This window comes from Chamaea fasciata, unplaced genomic scaffold (assembly GCF_029207755.1).
Source record: "Chamaea fasciata isolate MVZ Bird 193981 ecotype frontalis unplaced genomic scaffold, bChaFas1.0.hap1 SCAF_9, whole genome shotgun sequence".
Taxonomy (NCBI): Eukaryota; Metazoa; Chordata; class Aves; order Passeriformes; family Sylviidae; genus Chamaea; species Chamaea fasciata.
Genome location: NW_027094094.1, coordinates 12,575,957 through 12,603,856, shown reverse-complemented (window position 1 = coordinate 12,603,856; position 27,900 = coordinate 12,575,957). Strand labels below are relative to the sequence as shown.

Genomic DNA, 27,900 nt, shown 5'->3' with positions numbered 1-27,900 from the left:
CACAGCAGTCCTGTGGCGTTAAATTTGTGTCTCCCTGCCTTTGGGGCAAGCAGGGACAGGGCTGCACCGTGGAGGTGCAGAGCTGTTGGGGAACAGGCAGCAGGGTGGGGTTTGGTGTGTGTGGGTGCAGCAAGAACCGTGAATGATGGCAGCGTGCTCACCGCGGGCGTGGGGCCAGCAGCCCTGGCTGTGCCCGTGTCCTGCGGGGCCCTGTGCCGAGGGCCTGGGCAGGCGGGAGCGGTGTCGGGGCGGAAGCCGGGCCCGGGCAGTGCGGGATGCCGGGACAGCACAGGGCACCGGGGAGGAGCGTGGCCCGGGCTGGGCAGAGTCCGGCTGCGGAGCTGCAGGCGGAGGCAGTAAGACAGGCCAGGGCCTCTGCCGGGGGTGCTGGGGCTGCCCTTGGGGCCAGGGGCTCTCTGCAAAGCAGGGGAGGGGGGATTTACCCTACAGGGATGCTCTGGGATCTCGTCTCTCCAGGGCAGCTGGGATTGCGTTTTTTTGGGATGGGGGGATGTTGTCAGGTGCCCTCTGGAGTATCCTTTTAGATTGCAAGTTTGGGGGGGTTCTCAGGGTTCTGCTGGGAGAGAGCAAAAAGTGCTCTGGTGTCTGGGGGAAGAGGGGGATTCAGAGCCCTTGGGAGGACCTGGTGTGGTGCCCATCTCTGTGGTGTCAGCTACCAGCCCCACATTCCCGTTGCAGTGACAACTACCTGCAGAGAGCAGACCCACCAGGAGGTGCAGGTGAGGGGCGTGGATGGGAACTGGCGGAGGGATGGGGCAGTTGGGCAGGGGGTGTGTGCCTGGGCTGTGCCAGAGTTCCTGCTGTCATTGGAGGTTAAAGCTTGTTTTGGGGCCCAGGTGAAAGTGCCAGGTGCAGTTGGCAGCTTTGCTCCTGTTGTGCACAGGGATGGGGGCCTGAGCAACTGCCCCCTGCCCTTGTTCCCTGCACCCTTCTCAGCCAGGGAAATGGTGGCTGCAGCCTGCAAAGTTACTGAAAATGGGAATTAAATTCCCTCTTGCAAAAACACATCAGTGTGTGTGAGGAAAGGGAGCTAGGAAGGATGGGGCAAAGGGATCCCTGATCTTAGTGTAGTTTTCGGCTGGAGAGTGCTAGTGCCAGAGGAATTTGGGCATGTACAGGCTGAGTGCAGGCAAGACCCCCGTGTTTTAGAGCATGGGAAGCTCCCAGGGCTCAGCTTGGTACAGTTTAGTGGCCTCTGTCCTTCCCATCTCAGGATTACTATGGCAAAGAGCTGCAGAAGACAGAGGACCTCAAAACCAATGTGTGTGTCACCTCAGCCAGGCCCCTTTCCAAGGTGGTGAGAGATGCTCTGGAGCACATCCACGAGGAGGTGGTGGCCAGGTAAACCCCAGGGTCTCCTCCACTGCTGCATCCCCATGGGCTGCATCCCCTTCTTGGCTGTGGTGTGGGGCACCTCCACCCAGCTCAGCTCAGCATCCACCCAGGTACTACGGCTGCGGTCTAGTGATCCCTGAGTGCCTGTCATCGTGCCGGATTCTGGACCTGGGCTGCGGCAGCGGCCGGGACTGCTACCTGCTGAGCCAGCTGGTCGGGGAGCAGGGCCACATCACTGGGATAGATATGACCGAGGGCCAAGTATGACACAGATCTGGGGCTCCCCCTCATCCTCCCAGCAGCCTCCCCACATTGTTTGCTTCCTCCTGCCAGATCGAGGTGGCAAAGAAGCATATTGCCTACCACATGGATAAGTTTGGCTACCGAAAACCGAATGTGGAGTTCGTCCACGGTTACATGGAGAAGCTGGGTGATGCCGGACTGGCTGATGAGAGCTACGATATTGTCATGTAGGTGCCATGCAGGCCACAGTCACCCCCAGTCCTGCTGCTTCCCGGGGCTGTGGGCTGGGTCTGCATCCCAACGGGTCACCTGCTTCAGAAGCACGTGTTAGGAAAAGGGAAATCCCAAGCCAGAGTCTGGGCTAGAGTCTGGGAACATAAACTGCCCTTTTCATGGTCAAATTGGTGTTTCTAAGTCCTGAGTGAAGCGATGGGACACACAGCAGCTGGTGGTGCTAAGTGTGCAAAGAGGATGCAAATAAGCCTTGGTCTCCTCCTCCACAGCTCCAACTGCGTGATCAACCTTGCCCCTGACAAGAGGGCTGTGCTGCAGGAAGCCTTCCGTGTGTTGAAGGTGATGGTGGGCTGGTGCCTGTGGCAGAAAAGCAGGCTTGGGGTGGCTCTGTTGTTGGGGTGTCACTGAGAAGCAGCAAATGGGACCCAGCAAGGCAGGGATGCAGGATGAGGTCAGGGGAGGGCACCTGTGCAGAGGATCCCAGGCAGGATAGGATTAGGGGATTCCAAATACTCCCTGCCCCTTTTGTCCCTTTGCTTCTTGAGGTCTCCTTTCATTCCTTGTTGCCCTCCAGCCCGGGGGAGAGATGTATTTCAGTGACGTCTACACCAACCAACGCCTGAGCGAGACCATCCGAAAACACCGGGTGCTGTGGGGTACGTAGGGCTGTGGGATGGGGGTGACATGGCATGGGGCAACTGGACCTTGGCCTCCATCCCCCATATCTGTGGTCTCATGCCAGGAGAATGCCTGGCAGGAGCCCTGGACTGGAGAGACCTGTACAGCATTGCTGAGGAGGTGGGGTTCAGCCCCCCATGCCTGGTCACTGCCAGCCCCATCACCATTAGCAACAAGGAGCTGGAGGGCATCATCGGTGAGGATCCAGCCAGGGAGTGTCAGCTCTGGGAAGCTCTGCTGGGATCCCAGCCCAGGTGTTCAGTGTCCAAGCCACCAACCTCTCCCTTGTAGGTGACTGCCGCTTTGTTTCTGCAACTTTCCGCCTATTCAAGGTCCTGGGTGGCAGCTGGGCCGGGCCAGGACAGGTCATCTACAATGGCGGGATTGTGGGACACGAGCGAGAGCTGGTGTTTGATGCCAACTTCACCTTCAAGGTTTGGGGAGGCGTGCTCTGTAGGGAAGAGTTAAAGCTGACAAAGCTGCTACTCAGCAGCATCCTCTGTGATCTGGGGGACAACCTTTGGTGGAGGGGATGATGAGTGGGAGCTGTGTAAACCCAGGGGAGTCCAAATGTACAGGAAAGGGAGACAGATGTATGCCCTGCTTTGTGGTAAACTTAGAAGTAGGACATCCATGGTGGCTTCCCAGAATGGTTTGAAGCCTGAAAGCCTGATGCTTGGGGTTTGTGGGGTTTTTTTCAGGTTTTGGGCCAAGATGTGCTCCTGCTTTCACTCTCCCCCTCATCTGGCTGGGTGGCTGGAGTCCCCTGGGACATATATCCAGGACCCCAGACCTGTGACCATTCCTCTGCTCCCAGGAAGGAGAAGTGGTGGACGTGGATGCTGAGATGGCAGCGATCTTGCAGAGCTCCAGGTTTGCAGATGAGTTCCTGATCCGAGCTGGCGGGGCCAATGCTGCAGCATTGCAGGGCTGCTGTTGCAAGGGAGTGAAGGTCAGTAGAGGACAGCTTTGTGGCTGGATTAAGGAACTGGGACATGGGTGTCCCATGTCATCAGAGTGGCTATGGGGTATCAGAAGGGCTGTGGCATGACACCAAGACACCTGAGTCCTCCTGGGCCAGGCGGGAGCTCATGGAACACCAAGAGTGGTGCCTGGTGCCTGAGTTGGGACAAACTGTACCCCTACCCAAGTTGGAGCCCTCCAAAGGTGGGTTTGCTCTAACCATCCCAACATGCTCATGGGGACTGGTGAGGCTGACAGCTGGACTTCCCTGTGGTCTCCCAAGGGGAGTCATCCTTCCCTTGAGGGGTTGGCGGTGCACAGCCTGCCCCAGGGAGGTGGTGGCCCATCCTCACAGTTTCTTCCTGCTCAGTGCTCTCCCGCCTGCTGATGGAAGAGCAGGTTGGCCCTGGCTGCCAACCCTGACCCTGCAGCACAAAGCATTCTGTCTGCTGGAAGCCTCTCTCTTCTCCTTGGTGGTCCCTCCAGCCTGTAGATAGGCCAGGAGAGACAAGGGTGATAACACCCTGCAGCTGCGTATCCCTGAAATACAGCCTTGTACTTAGGAAGGGGAGATTTTCTCAGGTCTCTGTCCAAGGAGGAGGCATTTCTCAGATAAAAGCAGAGCCAAAGTCCCCGACAACTCTTGGCTTTTTCCTTGCTGCAGGGGAAAAGCAGCTGGAGTGACCCAGGAGCTGCCCCCCATGATAGCTAAAAGGAAGGTCTTCTTGGGTTGCTCTGCTGGCGGGGATTGAGCGAGGGGCAGAAGCCACTTTCTCAGGTGCCTCTTGCTTCTCACTGGCCTGATCCTGCCCTGGGTTTTTCTCTGTCTTTCAGGAGAAGATCCGTGATCCCTTCCAGCTGCTGGAGCGGCTGACAGCCCCAGGTCCTGCCTGCTGTCCTGGTAGCACCTGTGGTCCCCCAGGGTGCTGCTGAGTGGCAAGTGGTGTCCCCACACCACTGCTGGAAGTCAGCGGGGCAAGAGGACCTGGCCCCGGTGACGTCTTCCACCAGAGAGTAAATACATGTCTGAGCTCAAAGGCTGTGTGCTTGTAGCTGCTGCAGGGCCGTGGGTGCTGTGCTTCCCTGGTGGGCAGGCTGTGCCTGGTTGTAGTGAGGACCCATCCTGTGGGTCCCCTCACTGTGGGGCTGACAGTGGCTGCACAGCTTGGGTACGCAGGCAGGGACAGTCTCTGTCCCATTTGCAGCTCTGCAGCCTATTCCGGGAGATGGGGATTGCTCTCTTTTCCTGTGCAGTGCCACTGAGGTTTCTGTTTTCCCTGCACTCCATCCAGTTGAAAAGCCCTGAGTCCCCTGCAGGCATTGCACCTGCAGAGTTTTGCAGGGAAATACAGCAATTCTGGAAAAGCAGAAATGCATTCAGCTGCATCCCACTGTAGGCAAAGAGCGAGGTGCAAGAGCTTTTTGGCTGTGGTGGGAGGTGATGGGCTGCATTCCTGCTGCCCAGCATGAATCCTACAGGACCTGGTCCATAGAAGGTGTTTGGGAAAGGCTGGAGGCTGCTGAACAGCTAAACTTAGAAACAAGGGACCATTTCCACCCCTCCTCAAACAGTGATTTTCCAGGAGGGACCAAATTTCCCATCTCTGCCTTTTAAGCATCATGTTGCTGTGGCATGGGGGAAGTTAAGCAAAACCCAATAAAATTTGGGCTCAAAAAGAAAAGGGCCAGTGCCAAGGATGCTCTGCCATAGCAGTAGCAGTGGCTGAGGAGGGTCCAGATGTTCGGGACACTTGAAATTGTTCTGAAATTGTGTGGAATTACCTCACTGATGGGACCTTGGGAGGAAAAAGCTGTTTAATATACACACCCCACCCCCAGCCCTCTTCCTTGATTACTTACAAAGACTTCATCCAAGTCCCCAAACAGCTCATCCTGGGAGGTTTGCAGCAATTAGCTCCTGCTATCAAAGACAGCCTTCCCAGTGGGAATGGAAGAGCAGATGGGGTGGAGGGGTCCTACCTGCAAAGCCCGTCATTAAAAAGACATGAGTCTCTGGCGTAGCCTTTCAACTTGCCTGGGAAGAGCTGCGCCCACAGTGAAATCCCCGCTCTGTGCATACAGAAAAAGGCCACAGCTTAAATGCCACTGCATTTGCATAGCACTATGTTTTTCCCAAATTCTCAGCATGTCAGGGAAGAAGCAGCTAAGAGAACTTGACTTTGATGTGGAGCATTAGAGGTCCTCACTAGGCTGTGGATGCAGTGATGTCATCTCTGCCTGGCTTTACCTGTGCATGCACAACCTTGGGGTTTTCAGCCCCCAGTGTATGAAAAGAGGAGGTCCTGCAGTTGCATCCCATGTGAGGAACCTCAACATAATCTGTCCAACACCCCAGTCTGTGTATTTTGGTGATTATAGAGATGTCCCAAATCCTGTTCTCCTAGTGTGAAGCTCTGCAGCATTGGTGTCGTCCCTCGGCAGGCAGAGAGGGTGTTGTGATGGCAGCAGCCAGAGGTTGTGATGTTCTGATTCACTCTGAGGGGAAAGGGATTCCTGAATCCCTGATAACCCTGTGGTTAGCAGGGCATTTTTGTGGTTCAGGGACATCTGTCACCTCTTTAGGGGAGCAGGCCTGTGGAATTCCCTTAGGATAAGCTGATGAGGTTTGGGACCAGGAAAGATTTGTGACTACAGCCCCCAGAGCACTGTGCTCTGCTCCACACCGTATTGGGTTGCCCTGCACAATTTATTCTTCCATTTTCCAAGCACTTAAATAGCAGGGAGGCTGTTTCACTGCCTCTGAAAGGTGTCAGCCAGCACAAGGTACACCGGTTGCTCCCACAGCTGTTCATCTCTGGCTGTCCAGGATGCTGAACTCCGTCATAACTGACGGACATGGAGCGATGACAGCCGGGTGTGGGGTGTGTGTTGCCCCAGCTGGGATTGCAGCCCAGCAGCCGAGGCCTTGGAAACAGCCCCGCTCTCAGGGCGGTGGGACATGGCACACGGGACTTTACCGACGCTTTCATGAATCGGGGCTCTCGGCGCTCCGTGCATTCATGAACTCAGGACGCGCGGATCGGGACAGCTGGGGCGGCTTTGGACGTCCTCAACGGGAGCTCCAAACCCCGGGCCCGCTCACCCCACGCCCCGGCACGGGGCGGCGGAGCGGAGCAGAGGTGAGGGAGGAGCGCGGCCCGTCCCTATTCAGTATTTAATGCTTAATTCCGCTCTCAGGCGTGACACAACCGAGGAGATCTCGGGGCGGATGGTGCCCGGGGACCGCAGTGCGACAGCTCGATTTCTGAATCGGTGTACAGTACTGCACCGGCGGCGGCTCGGGGCCGACCGGCTCGGGGTCACGGCTGAGAGAGCCGACCCCGCTGCAGCAGATCCCGGCGGGAGGCGCCGGGATGCGTCCCGTCGGGCCGGGCCTACGAGGCGCGGCGGGGCCGCCAGGGGGCGCTGCGCGACCGCCGACCGGGGCGGCGCGCGGACGCGGGGCGGCGCTCCCGGGCCGCTGAAGGGGACGAGCGGCGCGGCGGTTCCGAGGGGAGCGGCGGGATCGCCGTGGGCCGGGCGGGAGCGGCAGGGAGAGCGGGATCACCCGGCCCGTTCGGCCGCCCCGCGTCCCGGCGCGGGCGCTCCCGCGCCGCTCCTGCCGAGAGCCGCGCGCGCCGGCCGCACCGCACCCCCATTGGTCGCGCCCCTCCTAAGGCTCCGCCCCCCTCGGCCCCGAGCGCCGCCACCATTGGCTACAGCCACACGGTCTGCCGCGCCCCCGCGCGCCCGGCGTACACATCGGAGTCACGCGCCCCCGGGGCTGGGGAGGGGGCGGGGCGCGGCGGGGCCGTGGCCTGGCGCTGATTGGCCAGCGGGCGGGCGCTGATTGGCGGCCCCGGGCGGAGGCTCCTCCCCCTCGCGGCGGGCGGGGCGGGGCGGGGCGGGGCGGGCGCGGGTAGAGGCGGCGCTGGTCGGCTCGGCCCGGCAGTCGCCGCCCGTCGGGTCCCGCGGGCAGCCGAGCCCGCGCCTCGCCCGCCGCCGCCGCCGCGCCCGCCGCCACCGCCGCCGCCGGGGGAGCCGGGGCACGCCGCAGGCGCCGCGCGGTGATGCGGGGCCCCGGCGGCGCCGAGCCCTGACTAAAGATGGCCGCGCTGCCCGGTGGGAACATGGCGGGGGGCGGCCGGGGGGCGCGGGTGCTGCTCTTGCTGCTGCTCGGCGGCTGCCTGGGCCGGCGGCCCCCGGCCGCCGCCGCTGCCGCGCCGCCCGCCGCCGTCGTGCCCCCGCCGGCGGCGGAGGAGACTGTGATCATCGGCCTGCGGCTGGAGGACACGGACGACGTCTCCTTCATGGAGGGGGGCGCGCTGCGGGTGAGCGAACGGACGCGGGTGAAGCTGCGGGTCTACGGGCAGAACATCAACAACGAGACGTGGTCGCGCATCGCCTTCACGGAGCAGGAGCGGCGGCGGGGCGGGCGGGCGGCGGCGGGGGCGGCGGGGCGCGGCGGTGGCGGGGGCGGCGGCGGGTCGGCGGGCAGCGGTGGGGCCCCGCAGCGCTGCGGCATCCGCACCTCGGACATCATCATCCTGCCGCACATCGTGCTCAACCGCCGCACCTCGGGCATCATCGAGATCGACATTAAGCCCCTGCGCAAAACGGAGAAGAGCAAGTCCTACTACCTGTGCACCTCCGTCTCGGCCCCCGCCGCCGCCGCCCTGGGGCCCGGGGCTCCCGGAGGGCTGGCGGGCGCCGAGGGGCCGGCGGGACCTCCGCCCTGGGGTGAGACCACTTGGATCTACCATGATGGCGAGGACACCAAGATGATCGTGGGCGAGGAGAAGAAGTTCCTGCTGCCCTTCTGGCTGCAGGTCATCTTCATCTCGCTCCTCCTGTGCCTCTCGGGCATGTTCAGTGGCCTCAACCTGGGCCTGATGGCCCTGGACCCCATGGAACTGCGCATCGTGCAGAACTGTGGCACCGACAAAGAGAAGAACTATGCCAAGCGCATTGAGCCTGTGCGGCGTCAGGGCAACTACCTGCTGTGCTCCCTCCTGCTGGGCAATGTCCTGGTCAACACCACGCTTACCATCCTGCTGGACGACATTGCCGGCTCTGGGCTGGTGGCCGTGGTGGTCTCCACCATCGGTATCGTCATCTTCGGCGAGATCGTGCCGCAGGCTATTTGCTCTCGGCACGGCCTGGCCGTGGGCGCCAACACCATCTTCCTCACCAAGTTTTTCATGATGATGACCTTCCCGGCCTCCTACCCCGTTAGCAAGTTGCTGGACTGTGTCCTGGGCCAGGAGATCGGCACGGTCTATAACCGTGAGAAGTTGTTGGAGATGCTGCGGGTCACCGACCCTTATAATGATCTAGTCAAGGAGGAGCTCAACATTATCCAAGGAGCCCTGGAACTGCGCACCAAGACCGTGGAGGACGTGATGACTCCCCTCCGAGACTGCTTTATGATCGCTGCTGAGGCTGTGCTCGACTTCAACACTATGTCCGAGATCATGGAGAGCGGTTACACCCGCATCCCTGTTTTCGAGGGTGACCGCTCCAACATCGTGGACTTGCTCTTCGTTAAGGACCTGGCTTTTGTGGACCCCGATGACTGCACGCCACTCAAGACCATCACCCGCTTCTACAACCACCCGCTGCATTTTGTCTTCAATGACACCAAGCTCGATGCCATGCTGGAGGAATTCAAGAAAGGTGGGCTCGTGCCTGTGGCGGGGGCGCGGTGGGGAGGTGCTGGTCGGTGGCGGTCGGCGTCCACCTGATCACAGCAAGAGAGCTCTGCAGGGGGCCTCGGGTTCCTGCTCACAGAGGGCTGTGGGAAGGTGCATTCTGGACTGTGAGTGACCAGTATTTAGGCATTTGCCATATCTGCTCGTTCCTAGGGCCAGAAAGCTGATCCGCGGCTGGGATGTGCCCCCAGCCTTTTTTTCCTCACTGCACGGGGATGTGTGTGTGGGCATGGTGCCAAGCAAGGTTGTTTTCCTTCTTGCTTTTTCCACTCATCTGTCTGTTATAGTGAGAACCACTGACGGGAATCCGCGCCCATTCCTTGGCTGTGTCTTCTCTGTGCTTTTTCAGCTGGCCTGACAGGGAGGAGTGGGTGGGCTGCTCGGGTGCCTTTCAGGCTCAGTGCACACACGTGCTGAGATAAACAAGGCGTTTTAGCTCCATTCATAGGCTCAGCCAGCTGACCTCAGCTCTCTGCTCCAGTTACTTTGATTGACACTTTGATCTTGTAATTCATAAATCATTTCAATCTCTTAAAATATATTCTAGAGCACCTCTTGGTGCTGCGCTTCAGCGTTACTGATCTTTTTCCCCAGGTTGCTCTGTGCTTCAGGACCCTGGGCTCAGCAGAGACGTGACCCTTTCTACCTCTTTGATGTAGCTTGTGTATTTGTTGCATCAGAATAGGACTGAGGCTTTCTGCCTTTCTCTTGATTGTAAGTGGTGCTGACTTGACAAACGCATCTTAATTCTTGTTAGAAGCTCTTGCTTATGAGGAAGGAAGAAACATCTTTTGTTTTCCTTTTAAAATCTGTTCCTCTCTGCAAGCCAAATAATAATAATGCTCTGTGGCCTGTGCAGGAGGGAGCTTTCACAGTAAAGTGAAATTTCAGACAGTTTGGATGTGTGGACTCCTGTGCTGGAAAAAGAAAGGCTATTTGGAGTGCCACCAGACTGTTTGTACCCAGGGAGATCTGATCAAAGTACCATGGAACAGCTCAGTCCCTGGGGGGGTGATTTGTTTGGGAGGGAAAATCTAGTGGGGATTATTTGAGCTCACCTTTTATTAATTGATTAAGTTACCTTGATAAAAAACTTTGTGAATTGATGAACGTTGTTTCCAGATAAGTTTAAATTATGATCTAAGTTTCAGTTGCTGTTTTGTCCACATGCTAAGCTCTTGCGTCATGGCATTAGATCTTCTTCATCCTGCTTAACTCAATTTTGGGGAGTTGGAGGGTTACCTCATCTTTATTTCATCTTTGTGGATAGAAGATGGACATACTCCTGCTTTTTACTGACCAGTGCAGTGGTGGTTATCTTTCTCTCTTTCAGCCTGTGTGTAGAGATTTTTATTGGTCTTACTTGGTTTTGGAGGTGTTGAAGGAGAGATGAGGGAGAGCCTCCCTTGGCTGTGGTTTCTACACTGCAGGATCTGCAGCTTGGATGTGGGAAACTCGATGATGTCACTTAACTGTTGGCTGGTTGAGGTTGCTGCATGTGTGAGGAAAGGGTGCTTCTTCTTCCCCTCTGTCCCTGTTGTTCAGACTCCAGATAGCACAATCGGGTTCTTAGCCTGTAGTGAGACTTGTGGGTGTTTCCTGGTTCTGTATGCAGCAATGTGTCTGAAATGCATGTTATGTTGGTAGTTTATTTCCCTGGTCTGAAAGGATGGAATGCACTCCTGTGTGTTAGCATAGCAGTCCTTTTATTTAACAGCTGGGAGAATTAGGTGTGCGCTTTAATCCTGAGAGAGTGGCTAAGCCAAATTCCTCCTTAGAGTTCCTGAAATCGGTGCTTAAAATAGGCTTCTTAAAAATTCTCCTGGGTGGCTTGGAAGGTGCAGACTAGAGATCACTTTCCCTGGTAGCCAGTCTCTTGCCTGCACTACGAAACATCCCAGTGGCACAAGTTCAGGGTGGCTTCCTGACGTGTGTGTTCCCTCTTGAGATTGCTGAGTCCTGGAATAGTCTCTGTAGTTGGGAATTAATTCAGGCTCGTTTCAGCATACTTAAATGTTTACTCCAGAGTCACTATGCTGGTTGGTCTGTATGGGCAAGTCCTGTGTTAGGATCAGCTTTGTCCTAACTGGTTTCTCTTTAAAAAGTGCAGATATAGTGGAAATAAGTGATTTCCTTTGTGTCCTTTGAAATGAATGTAAATAACTGATAGCTGGCTTGATCTGGCATAGCGCAGTGTCTTTTGCAAGAACTCTTCCAACTTTCTTCTTCAGAGCAACCTTGCCAAATTCCCATGAGAATGTACAAATTAAGGGTGAGAATCAAATTGCACGTTACTCTCCAGTGGAGTGTTGGAAATAATAAGCTTACGGTTTTCAATCATTCCCTTCCCATCACGTTGGTCTTCTGCCACAGCCAGCTTGCTTCAAAATTCGTAGCTGTGTCTTTTTTGATACCCAGGCCCCTGCTACCATTGTTGAGTGCAACAGGCAGCTCATGTGATAGTACTGTCAGTTAATACTTTAATTGATTTGAGGAGGGAGAATGGGTTTTTTTCTAATAAGTTTGGTAATTAGCTGGGTAGATGGGGTTTTGAAACTCTTATTTTGGGCATAAGCAAAACCTTCTTAACTTCAGTGTGGAACGGAGGCTTACAAGGAGGCGACCGAAAGCCAAACACAGCAGGATATACATCCTTACACTGTTGCAGAAGCTGAAATGGGTAGTTCTGCCGTTGTTCTCATGCTTAGGCTGAACAGCTGGAGGATTTGGTGGTGGGTCTGTCATTAACGTTCTTTGACCACAATTGCAAAATAATTATCTGTTTCACTTCTGTGCTGCCAGGAAAGAAACTTAATTTTAAGAGAGCTTCAGCACATTCCCACCCCCTTGCTGCTCTAATCTCCTAAAGTGTGAATAAACATGATTGCTGAAGCAGTCCACAAACAAGCTTCTCCTCTAAAAAGCATGGTTTACTTGCAAATAAATAAGTAGCTTTTGAAATAGGTGCGATTTTTCTTTTTTTGTTCTAAAAACAGACCTTAAACTTCTACCAGAGCTGTTAAATCCAGTTGTCTACAGGTTGAACAGACTGAGTTCAAGTTTAACTTGAATTCAGTCATTCAAATTTAATGCAAGGGGGCTAAGGTACCTTTTCTACTGGTGTAGGAAAGGACCTACCTGACTTTGCACAGAGTAAAGAGGTCTCTCATTTGAAATGCGTTCACTCCCAGCTGATCTAATGTTGGCCATTGCCGTAAAGGGGAGCGAGGCGTTACCTGTTCTAGGATTGATTTGTGTCGTGGTTCCTAGTCTGCAGCAGGGATTGAATGAGCCACAGAGTCATTTTTGGAAAGAAGCTGGTGATCTGTCTCCACTGACCTTCTTTTTCTTGTCAACATGTGTGTGGACCTGCCTTTTTTTTTTCTTTCTTTCTTTCTTTCTTTCTTTTTTTCCCCTTGTTTTCTGTTCCTTTTTGACAGTTTTCCTAGGTCTCTGCTTAAATGCTCTCTGGCACTTGCTCTTGGTGTTTTTCACAGGCAAATCTCTGCATGTGTGATCCTAAATCCAAAGCATTCTATTTCTGGCTCCCTGTCTGCTGGAGCTACAAAAATTCAGCTTGAAAACTCTCATGTTGTAATACTAATATTTCAAGATTGGCCCACTTTTTGCAAGCCATTCTGCAGCTGTGTTCCTGGTGGCCTGGATGGCTTTGGAGGGCAGCAGTTTCTCAGTTGGAGTCCTCCATATCTGGGGACTTTGAGTCATATGTTTTGATCTTATTTATATCTGTTTCCACTATTATTTTATACTACAGATGAGAGCTTAATAACCTGTTGCAAAGAAACCACAATAACTCTGTGCAGCAGTTCTGAACTCTCATTTTTATGAATCCCATGGCAGCCTTGAGAAAACTCCTAGATTCCTTATTAAAATCATTGCCAACTGGACCTTAAAAGATTTTTTTTTTTCCTAAAAGCGTTGTCGGATTTAGCTTGACAACACTTTCTTCAGGCTCTGTTGGTCTTGTGTTGCTGGTTTTAGTAGCATGTATGTTTGGTGCTTGATTTAGAGTGGACTTTGGGGAAAAATGTCCATCTCTTTTCTAGCTCCTCCTCCCCCTTTCTGGGAAAGAAAACGAAGTCCCAGCAGCCTGAAATATAAACCTCTGTCTTTTGACTGCAGAGAAGAATATCTAGACCTACTTCTCTTTTGAGCACATAAATCCTCTTTCTGGAAACAGGTAGGGTAGCAAGTAATGCGTAGTCCAGGGATCCAAAGTTCTCCATTACTGTTGTTGGTCTGAGGGGTTTTTTTCTGTTATTAGGTCACTTGGTCTGAGGGGCTTTTTTTGTTATTAGGTCACTTATCTTTCTGGTGCAGCTCTAATCCAGGTTTGTAGGTGGCTTCTTTCCTGGTTCCTTTCAAGTTTTATGACGTGCTGAATCTGAGTCCAGTCTTCCCTTGAGTAACTTTGATTTAGTAGGTCTGAATGCTCACTTTCTAATTTATCTAGCACGTTGTCTGTCTCCTGGGGACTTTTTCTGTGTAACCCTGTGACTGCAGCCTTACGAGAAACTGGAAGAAACTACATAAATCCTTTCTGGTATTATGAAAAGCACATAAAACTTCTTGGAAAACAATATCGTTTTCAAGGCTGCTTAGCTTATAAAAGGCACCTCCTCTGATCCTTTTGGGGAAATGCTTTTAACAGAGAGAATGTTGAGGAGGTCTTGTGTGGAGACTTCTGTGTGAAGAGAGTAGGGGAGTGGTAGGTGGGAAGGAATTTGCCACCAAGAAACAGAAGTCTTAGCACGCTATGCCTGCAGATTTATTCTCTGAACAAAAATTGCATGTGGAGGGTGGGGGTTGCCTCGTGACAGACTGTTCCTTGGCTGTGTTACAGCGCAGCACCCGCAGGTACTGCACTGCCAAGAGCTTTGCTGGCCTTGCAGAGCTCCTGGGGGATGCGTGCTTGTTCCACTGGAGAGCAGCGGATGTGGGTTACTGCAGGCAGCCCTCCTGCTGGTATGCTGAGGGAGAGGCTCCAAGGGGAATGCATCAGGGAGCAGTTCCAGTTCCTCCTGGGCTCCCTACTGGGAACATTTTATAGACACCAGGAGAAGAGAGGCTATTAGGAGAGCAGCCTTGGTGAGGAGCCTGGCTGAGGAGTCCTGCTGCTGTTGAGAGTAGGAAGAAACGTATATTTCAGGTATCTGACAGGGAGAGGAGTAAGTGAATTAAATGGCTTGAGCAGTAGAGATTTGAGTTTGATGCCGGTGTTGGATATGATTCTTTGATTGCTTTTTAACCAGTTGTTCGCAACTCTTGTCATTTGACAAACACAAGAAGTTGCCTTCTCCTCCCCTCAGCTGTTTGCTCAGTTAGCAAATGCTTTCCTGTGCTGAAGCTGATGGGAGTGAATTCCACCACAGGTAAACCGTGCTCCCATCTGCTTTCTCTGTGTCTGTAGAGGTTATCTGTAATAGGCACAGATGTAAACTTCAGGTCAGTCTGTGCAGCCAACAGCATTTCACAGCCAGTTTTGGAGCAGGATAGACCAAAGAGGCAGAGTATCAACTTCAGAGCAAATTCATTAGTGTAGGAAACTGATCAGGTAGTTTAACCATCACAGTGTCCTTCCAGGTTTGAGATTTTTTAAAAAATTTTTTTCTCGGCTGACATGGGGTTCTGAGGAGCAGAACGTTTTCTCATTGAACTTCAGTTGACTCTGAGGACATAAGAACAATTACAGCGAATCCTCTGCAGTTGGTCATTTCTGACAATGGCTGAGGCTGCTTAGAGAAAGTATTAGAAAAGAGCCAGTTTCTTTTGTTCCCCACGGAAGCTTACTCATCTCATCAGGCTGTGATTCAGGAAGTTCTGGGACTAAAGATACTGTCTTTATTAAATAGCCCTAGAAGCTTATTTCTCTGTGAGCGTGTCTAATCTACATTGAACCTTTGTCAGCTCTTGTACAGAAACAAACACCAGTAGTGGGTGTCTCCTTTCTGTAGCTGTGTAGTGCTAGTGGCAGAGAGAGGTTGATCTAGAAGTACATTTCTGATTATCAGTTCTGTATGAAGCCATCCAAAGGTAGGTTTTGTTTTGTCAGGCTATGGTGTCACTCTAGGTGGTAATTTAGGAAATGAGGGTGGGAGCCACCTCACACTTGATATGTGTTTTGAGCCTTAGTCTCCTCCCTGTTTTATTGAAGGAGTCATTATAGTAGCAGAAAGTATTGTGGAGGTTATTAGGCCACTTAACTTGGAGCATCAATGCCACTGGACTGTGACAAGACCTGCTCATCTTCCTGGTATTGTCTGGTGTCAGCTTTTGTCTTGCACACTTGGAGGGCACGCATCCTAGTGCACAGGAATTAAGACCTGGAGGATTCCAAGTCTCACTGCTTCACCTCTTTTGAGAGAGAGTTTTAACTCAGTGTTAAGAGTCCTAAGTCAGTCTTACAGCAGTTTAGTCAGGATCAGGTAGGATGAGAGTGAAAGCAGTGGTCAAGCAGTGTTGAGTGAGTCTACAGACCACCAAGCTGTGGTCTATAGTTTTTTCATTATTATTTAGCAAGAGCTCACTTTAGCATTTGCTTATGTGCCTCTACAGAGTTGTGATGCAATTGCCAGTCTAGGTAGGCCAGTAGCACTTGTACTGTTGAGTGCCTTCCAATTTCACTAATGGAGCTTGTAAAACTAGCCCTCAACACAGAGTACTCTGAACCATACCCCAGTGAGTGCAACCTGGCTCTCTTGTTAATTTGACAAGGTCCTGAATTACAGCCTACCAGCTACAAATAGGAGTGTAAATACTTGGTGCTAATGAGCTACTGCCCACAGCACATGGCTAACAGTCCATACCAGGTGGTTAATCCAGCCTTGCTCCTGCCAAGGTCACTGAGTCATTTCAGGACTATCAAGCAATGGGGGTTTTGTTTCACTTTTCACCAATATGTAACCATAGAAAATGAGACACATAAATCTGTCATTAACCTTCTTCTGGAGGAATGCACCTTTTCTCTTGGCCAAGAAATCTGCATGGCCCAATAGTTGGTAGAATAAGCTATGCTGGGAATAAACTAGGGCTAAGTGTGATGGTATACAATGGATGTGTGTGAAGGGCATGGAAAGAAAGACTGGTTGAAGAACTATAAGGGGAAGAGATGACCTCATCACTTCAGTGTAGGTGGTCTTGTAGAGAGGTAGATGTAGGGAAGAGAAAGGAATGGCTTGGAATAGGTGAGGTGTTCCTATAGATTTCTAAATTGCTTTTGGTACAACATGGAGTAATTCTAATTCTGCAAAACGTCTTATGAGTTGAGGCAGAGGAACTGAAGTTTTCCCATAGCTTCTTAAAGAAACCCCCAAACGCAAAACCAAGCACCAACAAGAAACCCACCGAAACCCCCTCTGATGTTATGACTCCAGGACATCACGCCATACAGTGTATTTCACAAAATGGGCTTAAAAGATCGCTGTTTGATGCTCCGGCCTGAAACACAAAGTTGCAATAGCAGAAGAAGAGATGGCAGTGAGATCCATCAAGCTTGGAGAGGAACTGTTCTTTTGACTTGCCACTGGAGTTGCAGGTACCAAATGTCCTTAACACAGTGGCCAGGTCAGCTTATCTTTTCATTCTTGGTTCTCAGTAATAATGAAACTTTCATTCCTTAAAAATTGTCTCCAATAACTCTTTTGTTTTTTTGTTTTTTGTCCTCCTTTACTTAGAAGTGTTCTCTTCCCTGTTTGTGGCTTTGTCTGTTGTAACTTGCCACTCTGAAGGGTCATAGGTAGGAGCCCTTGGGAATCTTTGAGCCACTGTTGTCATGTTTTCTGTTAAAATTATCTGGGAGCCTTCCAGAGTTTTGATAGATAGATAATTTTCACTGAAAGGAAGAATAGCTTCTAGGATTTTCCACACTTCCATGCTGTCAATGGGGCATCATATGGGTTGTTTGCCTTTGAAAATTGGGTTGTTGTTGTATACAACTTGTAATGCCAGAGGTGTTTCTTTGTCTGGGTTGGCTGGCATGTTGAAATTTGGATTCTTACATGGGTGTTTGTGGTTATTTTTGTGATTTAAAAACATGACTCAGACTTGCTCTTCACCTACTAGTGGTGATATCTGCTTGAAAGGACTAGTGAAAGAATACTAGAAAAACAACTTGCCTTGTAACTAACTTGTATTAAAATATCCAAGCCCTAGATTAAATAGAAACCTCAAAGCAAAGAAAGCTTATGTGGTTGGGACTTATTTGTGTCTCTTTATATTGAAGCATTTCACTTGTGAATTGTTTGGTATAATAATTTCAGTGTTTATGAAACAACAGCCCTTCTCATCAAGGAATCGTATTTTGAAGGACAGAGTAAGTGTGATGCCTGTCAATCTGGGAGCTGAAACCTGATGATTGTGGAGGCTGCAAGAGTTTACAAGTTAACAGGACTCAGTTAACAGGACTCAGCTGCAGTTACTAATTAACTGGGCAGGAGCTTTGCTCCAGCCAAAGGCACTGGGGCCAGGAGATGAATGCATACATTCAACACAAAAGATCTGTATAGTTATGTTTTCTGTAATACTTTCTGTTGTGATCACACCATTCTTTTGCTGGCAGTCCCAAAAGGAGCCGCTCTTCAAATGAGAGTGGTGTGGTAACATTGCTCTCTGCAGGGTGAACTGTGCCCTCAAGACTGGGCTCCTACTTCCTTGAGGTTCTTTCCCACAGCAAGTGTGAATGAAAGTTGGAATTTTCTTTACAGCGAGGTTTTTTTTTTTTTTTTTAATGGTGGTGTAATCTCTTATGTGACAGAGCCTTTTGTGATAGCTGATCTTCATGGAGGTGAACAAGGCTTTATTTTCCTCATTTGTCCATGGATAATGAGGGCAAGAAAAATGCTGATTCTGCCTTGGTTGGATACTCGGCTGCCAGCAAGCAATTTTTGGAGGGATCTTACCATTTCTGGTTTTCTTCCAGGACTCCACCTCCGGCTTTCAGAAAATTGTCCTGCCTACCCTTTGCCCTGGGCGGTTCAAAGTGCAGCCTGCAGGACCCCTTTCCATGCAGCAGTTATGTGAGGACAAGGACGATCTGTCCTGCTTTTATTGCTTGTGAATTGCTTGTCAGCAATTTCTAGATTCCTACAAATAGGAAGAAAATCTGCCAGTGTGAACTTGTTCTTGATAAAAATTTACAATCTGGCATTGAAAGTAGGTGTGGCTGTGGGTTTTAAGCTGCAGGCTTAGTTCTTCTATCTTGCCTGGGACATCTTTCCATTGGAAACAAGAACAGCTCTTGCAGTTACAATTCCCATACACAGCAAGTGCAGACAGGGACCTTCAGCTGATATTACAGGGCATCTAGTAAAGAGGCTTCAGTTCCATTTTTTACTCATTAAAGTAGGCCAGAATTGTGAATTAGAGTTATTCAGTAGCTCTAGCCTGAACTCCAAGGGACATCACTAAGTTTTTTATTCAAGGTGGATATATTTTGCTCTGTGAATTTGTGTGGGGTTTGTTTTTTTTTTTTCTCCGCTGCTGTGTAACTGAGGTATATGTGTACAGATAAAGCTTTTTGGCTTTTTGACTTTCAGCTTTTATTTAAGTATCTTGATGCAGTGTGTGGGGGTTGGGTAAGGAAGAATCTTTCAAAGTACCTTGAAGACTCAATGCATTAGGTCTTCCTTTTCTTCCAGCAGAGTAGAGGAATAAGAGATGCCTCACTGGAAGCTGGGGCAGTGGACCTGTGAGTAGCTCACCATATAGATTGCATGGTTGTAGAGGTTTGGGGTTTGTGCTGTTTTTCAGATGTGATCTGGTCTTGTGTGCTGGTTCCCTACCCTCATGGGGAATAACTTTTATCTTCTTGTTGATGTTCTAATTTGCCTGGAGCCTTTTGGAGTGGTTAGGTTTGAAAACACTAATTTCAAAACACTGAATTTCAAGAACTTCACACTGCTCATGGGGAGTATTTTTTTTTCCTTCTCTTAGTGTTGAAGAATTGCTTATACTGCGTGGATGGGGTTTCTCCTAGGGAAATCAAGATCCCTGTCCAAACGATTGTCGATATCTTTCTTAATAAAAATGCTGTACAGTATACTTCAGACTCAATGTCAGCTACTAAGGGTTTGAATGCCCACTTGCAAGAGAAATGGGAGAGTTTCTTGTATGTCGTGTAGAGAAAAGCCAGTTTCTGATCCTCTGGACTAGTGTGTTTGTGTTTTCCTGTGACCCTTACAGGGGTCACAGCATGCTTAAAGCTCTGATCCCATATGATGGACCCAGCCTCTCCAGCCTAATCAGGACTGACAGTTTTCTAGGTCTTTCTGTTTGTTTGACCAAGGCCCAGTGGGGATTTACGATCACTAATATGAAGCTGCTTTACTGGCAGTGTGCTTGTGTTGTGTTGTCTGAAGGCTCCCAAGGAGAACCTGGAAATGGAGAAGTTGCACAGTTCACCCTGTAGGCAGACTTCGTGGGGGGTGTAGCTTCCCAGTGTGGGAATCCCCTGGGGTTAGAGCTTGAGGAGGGCAGCTGTGGCAGTGAAAAAACTTAATTACCTACTGTATGCAGGCTCCAAGAACTACAGCAATCTGTTGCTTGATGCCAGTCATAGAGTTGAACCTGTGAATACAGTTGTAGTGTGTGCAGTCAATGAGCAAGCAAATAGAGTAGCTTTCTTTTTTCCTGCTTTCTTCAATCTCTCTGGGGTTAAGGGTGGGGATGAAGGTTTCCTTATGTGTGTGATGCACCACGGATGGGAATCCCAGTGTCTGCTCCTCCTCTCTGCATGGGAGCACTTGCTGTACATGGGATGAGAGGTCTACCAGGAGAGCTCTGATGTCAATGGCTCTATTTTATTAACGTTTTTTTTTTCTTTCCAGAGCAGCTGTTTTGAATTTTCCAGTCTTTGCCGTAATCTTTGAACAAGCTTTGTTTTATTATGAGAGAGACACGGCAGAAGTGTGTGGGGTAGAGTGAAGACACACATACACTTAAGTGTGGAGGGCATTTTCATTTCTGATTCCTGGCCTGGAAACTGGGTTTAAACTTGGTGCTTGCCTGCTGTTTGAACATGGTCCAGTGGTAAGAGGCTTTAATACATTTCTTCTTTGCAAGTCATCAACCTCACATCTTCCAGTAAAGGAAAGAATTTGGGAGTATAGCTTCCAAGAGTAATAGCCTTCTCAGCCCTATGCAGTGCACAGGCTCTAACCAACAAGTTCCAAGGAAAATATTCAGAAAGGGGGAAGTTGTCTAGCTGTAATTCCTGATGGTTTCGTATTTAAACTATTTGGCTTTCCAGAGAGATCAGTACATGCTTTTTTTTCAGACAGACATGCAGCCATCCTGGAACTAATAACTGTGTGGATTATCTTTATCCAAGCATAGGTTAGAGAAATTAAGAAAATGTCTCTTACCAAGTTTGTATAGATGATGCCCTGTTGTTCTCATTGTTCCCGTGATTGATCTCTACCTGGAAACACACTTGAAAGTATTGGAGGCTGTTTCTAGGTACTCTGTTTTGTACTTGAATCCACCTCCTGATCAATAGAAAGAGCTGAGTACTTTGAGCACTGCTTGAAAGGTTTAGAGGAGGATGCTGAGCAAAGAACCACCATGAAGAAGCTGGAAGGCTTGGGGATTTTAGTGGTATCTGGGTCTAATTCCTTTGGAAAGCACTGGGGCAGCAGTGTCCTGTTTTTAGAGTGAACATTTAGGAGAAAATGAAATGCTTTAAACTCTAAAGATTCTTTTAAGAAATTAGAATATTTTTACCATCCTTTCCAGTGCTGCAGTTAGTAGTTGTGACAAGGAATGAGTGTGTGCTGTGACTAAACATGCACTCTCACAGTTAAAGGCAGCATGTGGTTCCTGTGAGGAAAAACTCTTGCTGTGGTAATGCTTGTGAACAATTCTCCTAACAAAAAGTATTCTCATCTCAGTGTTTTCTGTGACTTTGAGTATGACTGGGGTGTTTAAAAAAAACAACCTCTCAAGATAAGACCAGATGCAAAAGTTCTTGCAAATAGGAACAAACTTGGTTTGGATTCGTTGGGTGGTTGGTTTTTTTTTTTTTTTTAAATCCTTGTATTATTATTGTATTATTTTGCTGTTGAATGAAGACTTATTTTTTATCCCTTTCCCTTATGTCAACTGAATTGGTTTTGTGGGAGCCAATATGTTTCAGCTTGTCTACTGTAATTTAGGTTCTATAATAGGAGTTTGGTTTAATGTTAATAATAGCTTCATTACATGATGATTACAACTTTCTTTAGACTGACAGCCCCTCCAGTGACTCAGATTTTGTTTCTCTTGCCCTGAGTTCCTTAGCTGTCAATGTCTTCAGCGTCTTTGCTCTCCTTTTTCAGATCAACATGTAGTTCTCCTGGCAGCATTTGTTGGCAGTAGGTGAGGAAAAACAGAGACTAGGTGGTAGATGAGATGAGGCCATCCACTAGGCAAGCATGTAGCGACAGTTAAGGTGAATCTCCCATGGTTAGTGCTCTGTGCTGTGCAGGTTTATTGCTACTAAAATTGCTACTGTAGGGTTCATTGTTGGGTGCTTTCTTACCTCTTACTGACACAGAGTAGTTTGGTATGTTTTTTCTTTACTGTGTCAGAGATGCCATTTATCCTCTTATCCTGTGCTGCTTGACTTTTGCTTTCAGACAGTTTTAAACTAATGTCCAATTTAGGATTAATCATGTGCTAAATACTTTCCTGCTTTTTCTGGGCTGAAAACCTAGTAGGCAAGTCTTTAAGTGGCAAGCCTGTTAGTGCTTAAATTCCCAATGTTGAGAGACATGCAGGAGACTGTCCTTTTTTCTTGGTGACAAGGCAGTAACCCAAGTATGATTAAGTATATTGGCTCCCTCATGAACCAGAAAGTCTTGAGCTCTTAATCCTGGTGCCACTGGAAAATTGTTCTTGCACCATGAACTCGTCAGTTATACCAGAGGGTAACTCTGCACTGTTCCTCACTGCCACACATTCCAAGGAATCTTCAGCAAGCTGGCTGACAGGGATGCAGTGACACAGATGCAAGTCTGTTCTCATTGCTGGTGAACCCTATTCATTTGGGACAAAAAGAATGGCTTAGCTGGACTCTTCCCTTTTCCTATGTGGGGTGATGTGACATGGGGAAAGCACAGCCCACCAGGTATTTGTCAACAATTAAGGGGGAGTGCAAGATTTCTCCTGGTGATGGTCCAGCAGTGCTCTGGGGGGGTACAGGCAGCCCCCTCGGTATGCCACAGTGTGTCCTGCTTTTTCTGAGTGTGTTGACGGACTGGCTTCTGTCACTGCTCTGGTGGTTGTTCCTTAGGGTGCACTTGCCTCCATGCCACTGAATTGAAAGGACCTGTGTCCTGATGATACCATTATCACCATGTCTCTTTATGCTTCCATTAGTGACTGATGCCTGATTAAAGTGTCTGTTAGTGCAGAGGCTTGGTGTTGACTCATAATCCAGGGCACCATTTTTTCTGGCATGAAGAGATGTGCTGTGCTTGTGATCATGATGACCTGGCTCTTTATTGTTCTCTTTGACATAGGAGATAGGAACAGGAGGGATGGGCTGAGAACTTTCCTGCTTGCCCCACTCAGAAAATGGATGTGACTGGGCCAGTGAAAGCGTGATCTGTTTTCTCATCCCTGGCCCAGGAGTTTGGCTTGTGCAGGGAAGGCTGGGACAGGGATTAGTTCATTCTTCTTCCTTTGACTCACTAAAGGAAGAGGTGAGTGCATGGTAACCTTCAGTAAAGTGAGAATTCAAAAGTGTCATTGAAAAAGTTGTTACCAAAAGTAACAGAAGTAGATTTCTCATTTTAGATAAAATTATTTTTCCTTAATTTTTAATCCCTTTGTGTTGGAACAGGGAGCCAAAGGGAGTGATGGTGGGACTAGGTAGTGCAGCCTTTGCAGGCAAGGGGATGGGAGTGTTGCAACCTTTGAGTTGTTAACCTTTTGAAGTGGCATGGGGTAGATGTCTCATTACCCTCACCTCAACAGAGGCACGTTTTATCTGTGACATACCAAGCAAATTGCCTTTTGCCTCAGAGATGGTGCGGGGCTGTTAAACCTGTTTGGCTTCGAGGCAGTCATTCTGTGGATTCTCTTTATCTGCCCCTGTGAGGGTCGGGAGGCCTGCACAGGCCACCCTCCTCTTCCAGGTCTGCTCTGCTCTTCCTGCTTTGGAAGAGGGCTTTTTAAACAAGTACTTTCAAAAATAGCAGTAGATGGTCCCTCCAGGGTCGGGTGAGGGAGCTGCAATGCTTGGGGGAGATCTGCAGCCTCAGTTAGACAAACCAGGAGCTGCTTTGCCCAGGTATAATGTTTGAAGATCTAACTAGAGGAACTGAATGTTAAACTAGGTTTGCAGTTTGATTTTTAATTTGATGCTAAATTCTGGTAGCCAGTTGTCATCTGTTTTTTATTTCCCTATCAGAATAAGCTGTTTTTAGCATAAATGACTAGCTGCATTAGTGTCAGTCAAAATGTTAACTTCAGCGTGAAGAAACAATTGATCTGCATCATGATCACTGGCAAAATGCACCGGTGGGTACATGTTTCTTGGTATGTCACATGTCTGTAGCAGGTGGCAATAGTACTGAACAAAGCTGTGAGCATTTCTATTTGCTTTTTTTTTTTTTTTTTCCTCCCAACTATTGCAAACTCCTATGAGATTGCTAAGACAAGCCTGCATATAGGGTAGTTGAGGAGAATCCAGAAGCCCTGGGAAGAGAGGCAAAGTAAAATAAATGCTATTTTTCAGTACATGGGAGAAGTTTAAAACATAAAATACAGAAAATGAAAACTACCCTAAAAAGAGTAAAACCTACTGATGAGAGTTGTCATTAAAGTGTCTGACCTCCCTCTGCTGCACTTGTCACAGCTAACACGTTCCTGCCTTGCTGTTTGTGCTCGCCTGTGTTTTTGACACGTCTCTGTGATCCATTTAATTTTACCAAAACAGGTGCCACATAGACACAAGCAGAAGAGCTTTCTTCTTACTGTTCTACCGAAGGATATGACTCATTGCTGAAGGGATGGTTCGTTTAGCAGAGCAGCTAAACTAAAAGTATGGAAATTTTCAGAGTTTCCACTGATAGCTCTTCCTTTTGGATATTTTCTGTGGTATGGATGCAACTTTTGACTATGGGCATTGATCTGTTAGGAATCGACTTGTACTGGGTTTAATGTATGTGAATCTCATAATGCAGGTGACACCTTGTTAGTGGAAGTTGAGTTAGGTTTCAACCTGTAGAGGGTTATTGACTTGGTCTTTTAATCTGTCAGCTCATTCTTCACTCCTCTTCTCTGTTTGGATGTTGTAGTTTTGAGATGTTTTTGGAAAGAGTACTGGGAAAACTTACAAACATTTTTCAAACAAAAGATGGTTTGTCTTCATGGCTGGGAGGGTTCATTTGGACACTTGCTCTGAATTTTTTTTTTTTCTCTTTTTTTTTCTCTCTTTTTTTTTTCTTTTTTTTGGTTTGTTTGTTTGTTTGGAAAACTGAATTTCTTAGAAGTTAGATGGCCTTGGCTTTCTTTGTTCTTTCCTCTGTCTCAGACATCTGTATCTGCTCTCTCACCGAGCTCTTTATCTTACTTGGCTTTTCTGTGGATGCCTGGAGGCCTTGGCTCACATTCTCCAGAGTGTCCACTGGTTCAAGAAGCCATTGCTGCTATCAAATTACCTTGACAGCTGTTGTCCCATTTCATATTTGCCATCCCCTCCCCCTGGCTCCCTTGTGATTTTTGGCAGAAGCTGTGGCTATTGAGCAATAAAACTTGGATCTGAGAATCATGTTGCTGGTGGGAAAATGAGATGAGAGCATACTAGTTAATGCCTTGCAACTTGACTTCTTGCTGATGTATAATCAGTAGCATCTTTATTTGAAAACAAAACCTACCACTAGCTACTCTGTTTGTGGATTGAGTGGATGGTTCATTTACTGCTCATCTGGAGTTGAGCCATAGGTGCTGGTCTCTTAAAATAGCACACTCTATACCAAGATGTTTACGGCCAGACAAGCTCTTGATTTGGAACCCTTGACAAGTGCCTATGCCTAATGACTGCAGAACTTGGATATTGGTGTTAATGAAAATAATCCATAAGGGCGCATCATCTTCATCTTAGTTTTATCGATGGTTCTGCCTGTGTGTAACCTGGAACAGAGCTCCTGTGGTGCTATTTAGTACATATTAGAGATGACCCTAAATGGTCTTGCTTGGATTTGAATTATTTAAATATAGATATAACATTTGTGGGCTCTCGTGTGTGTTTGGGGATTTTATTGCCATTTTTTAAAATGCAACACAAAACACTTTTGACAACTGACAGAAATGGTGATGATCTTGGGGCCAGCAATCATATGAGAATTGCCATCTCCGTGAACCTCTCCTTCCCCGAGATGTTTTGCTTTTCATTTGTCAGTTGTTGGAAAAGTTGGCTGATGCATGGTGTGCTTTAATCTCTACTGATCATTCCTCTTGTCCCTGTTGGAACATGTCAGCAACTAAATTTTGTGTAACATACTGGCAAAATTAGGAAGGAAGGAAGGAGCGGATCTTAATTGGGAAGATGACTGTCAGAAAACAATTAATGTATCTGGAACACTCTGTTGAGAGGAACACATATAGGAAAAACATATGAAAAATTCTTTTGCTTGCAATGTGTTTGATTTACTTGCTGATAACATCAGTGTGAAATGTAAAGCTTGTAAAAGGCTGGATCAGACCAGCCTTAGTGCTTGTCTTACAGCTCCTAAATTGCTGTGCCAAAGTAGGAAGACTCAACTCCTACCTAAACCTGTGCTGCCTTGTTTTGTTCGTATCTGGGGAGAAGGGTACTTCAAAGAGTTGGTGGATGGCTCTGCTGTGTATGAATGAAATCATGAGTTTGGAGTGGCAGTAGGTTTGAGGGCTGGGGCCCTGGTGCTCCATCACGGTCAGAGCTGCTAGATTGTGGCACGATACGGTCTCAGCATCTTGTGTGCTGTGGAGTCCTCTTGGGCCTGAAGTATGGCTGGGGTTGTAGTGGGTTCAGCTGTGAAGTCAGGGGCAAAGCTCAGAAAGCAAGGGGTCGAAGAAGGTGTCCTCTGACTTTGGAAGATCGCAGTTACATCAATACCCCCTGGAAAAGGAACAGAAGTAAAATAGAGAATGGATTACGTCTCTATGAAAAAAGCATGAAGCTGTAATGTTTGAGTTGCAGGGTGGGATGCATGGGTTTTCTGTTGACATGTGGGGAAATAACATTTTACTGACTATCCTTTCCCCCCCCTGAGCGAAAACAAACACTCATAACGCCTCAGTTTGGTGCAAAACTTGATTTAAGCAGGGCTGTTTTTGTTTGATTTTTTTGGTCTTTTTTTTTTTTTTTTTTTTTTTTTTTTAAGGAAAACGGTGGCAATTTATGCTCCCTGCCCCACATTCCTTGCTATCCTGGCATTTAGCATAGGTTTAAACAAGGTGCTCCTTGGCCTGATCTCCCCATGGAGATTTCAGAAAGCGCTGGAAGGCTTGAGCTTCCTGCGATCCCTGGCATGTCTTCCGTTACGCAGCTATGGTTATTGTAGCAGTAGGGGACTTGTTAGTTTTCCAAGTGCAGTTCCCAGCCAACGTGTCCGCTCTGCGGTGTGGACTCCTGCATGTTCAGTGTTAAAATAGTTCTATAGCTTTCAGGCATCTTGCATTTCAAATATGGGTGGAGAAGCAAGGGTTGGCCTTTAAGGCAGGGGTTTCAAAGCTTTCTGATATCAAAGGCCATGTTGACAACTTGGCAAGCGCTTGTGGGCCAAAGTATGAGATCTTTAGGATAGGAGCTGACTTGCTGCAGGCATTGGGAAGGATGTTTTGCATTGTTTAAATGTATTGTCAGGTGTATTATGTCCTTCCTCTGCAGTGTGCCTGCTGAAATGTCTCCTCCTTTTGTGCTAAGCTTGGCTCACTTTTCCAGCAGCCAGGGAAGGGGTTAATTTGCTGTTACACTTCACTCCAGCTTGTCTCTTGCTGTCCAGTGTCTTCTCCCTAAAACTGTTGCTGTGGGGAATCCCACGTCGGGAGCCCTCAGCTGCAGCAGCTCACGCGGTGCCTGGGGAGGGTGGCAGGGAGCGTTTGGGGAAAGCATTCAGCTCGGCCGGCAGGTTACAGAGTGGAGGATGCATCTCAGCTGTGAGCCCTTTGCAGCCCTCTCCTGGGTGTGGGAAGCAGGTAGGATCCTGCAAACTTAGGAAAGCAGCTGGTTCTGGCAGGGCAGAGCTTGTCTAACCTGGTCAAGGTCTCAGAGGTCTTACCAGGTTACTTGCTGCTTGTTGACTGTTTGAAATACCAGCATGTGTCGCTTCCGCTCTGCTCTTGTGCTTTCCAGCCTCGCTGAACTGCAGCTCTGCCTCCTTGCGTTGGGTGCATTAGCTGCCTTGGTTTGCTGAGGGATTTGAGCATCTTTGGCTGCTGGACAAGCACTCTACCAGTACTTACTGCACTGTGCTTGCAACTATAAGAAGCTTAGTTTTCACTTCCTATGTGAGGCAAGTGAAGCGCAGAGGACAGTGCAACAGCACGGTGCAGAAAGATAAGTGCAGTACCTAGAGACATACCAAAATTTTCCTTTCCTCAGCCCTGTTGCAGCCAGTGTAGCTTTGAGGTGTGGAGTGCAGCCAGGCTAATTGTTTGAATCCTTGTCTGGCTCACGGATGGAGCGTGTGTCCCGCACTGGGCTCTGGCTGCGGTGGCTGGCCGGAAGGAG

The 27,900-nt window shown here is 49.0% G+C and overlaps 2 protein-coding genes across 3 annotated transcripts in view; both read left to right on the top strand.

Moving 5' to 3' along the window:
• Positions 1 to 18: 18 nt before the first annotated feature.
• Positions 19 to 4,566, top strand: AS3MT (arsenite methyltransferase). 2 transcript variants are annotated; one of them, XM_066191002.1, is made up of 11 exons: positions 19 to 356; positions 700 to 740; positions 1,235 to 1,362; positions 1,467 to 1,617; positions 1,690 to 1,826; positions 2,103 to 2,172; positions 2,408 to 2,489; positions 2,576 to 2,707; positions 2,803 to 2,945; positions 3,329 to 3,384; positions 4,309 to 4,566. In XM_066191002.1, exons 1-11 carry the CDS (start codon positions 143 to 145, stop codon positions 4,346 to 4,348), a joined length of 1,194 nt encoding a protein of 397 aa, XP_066047099.1. In that variant the 5' UTR covers positions 19 to 142; the 3' UTR covers positions 4,349 to 4,566. The 2 variants fall into 2 exon arrangements, with proteins under 2 accessions (XP_066047099.1, XP_066047098.1); XM_066191001.1 differs by having other exon boundaries at positions 25 to 356; positions 3,329 to 3,463; positions 4,309 to 4,563.
• A 3,014-nt stretch (positions 4,567 to 7,580) lies between these two features.
• The window catches only part of CNNM2 (cyclin and CBS domain divalent metal cation transport mediator 2), a 118,744-nt gene continuing 98,424 nt past the window's right edge, over positions 7,581 to 27,900 (top strand). Inside the window, exon 1 of the mRNA XM_066191000.1 lies at positions 7,581 to 9,150. Coding sequence (XP_066047097.1) covers positions 7,581 to 9,150 — 1,570 coding nt within the window. The remainder of the gene's footprint in view (positions 9,151 to 27,900) is intronic.

What these genes read in the sequence shown, in the direction of transcription:
- AS3MT (XM_066191001.1), top strand. Translation starts at nt 143, where the DNA reads ATGATGGCAGCGTGCTCACCGCGGGCGTGGGGCCAGCAGCCCTGGCTG. An exon ending in GAGAGCTACGATATTGTCAT is followed by an intron (nt 1,827 to 2,102) that starts GTAGGTGCCATG and finishes CCTCCTCCACAG; the next exon opens with CTCCAACTGCGTGATCAACC. An exon ending in AAAACACCGGGTGCTGTGGG is followed by an intron (nt 2,490 to 2,575) that starts GTACGTAGGGCT and finishes GTCTCATGCCAG; the next exon opens with GAGAATGCCTGGCAGGAGCC.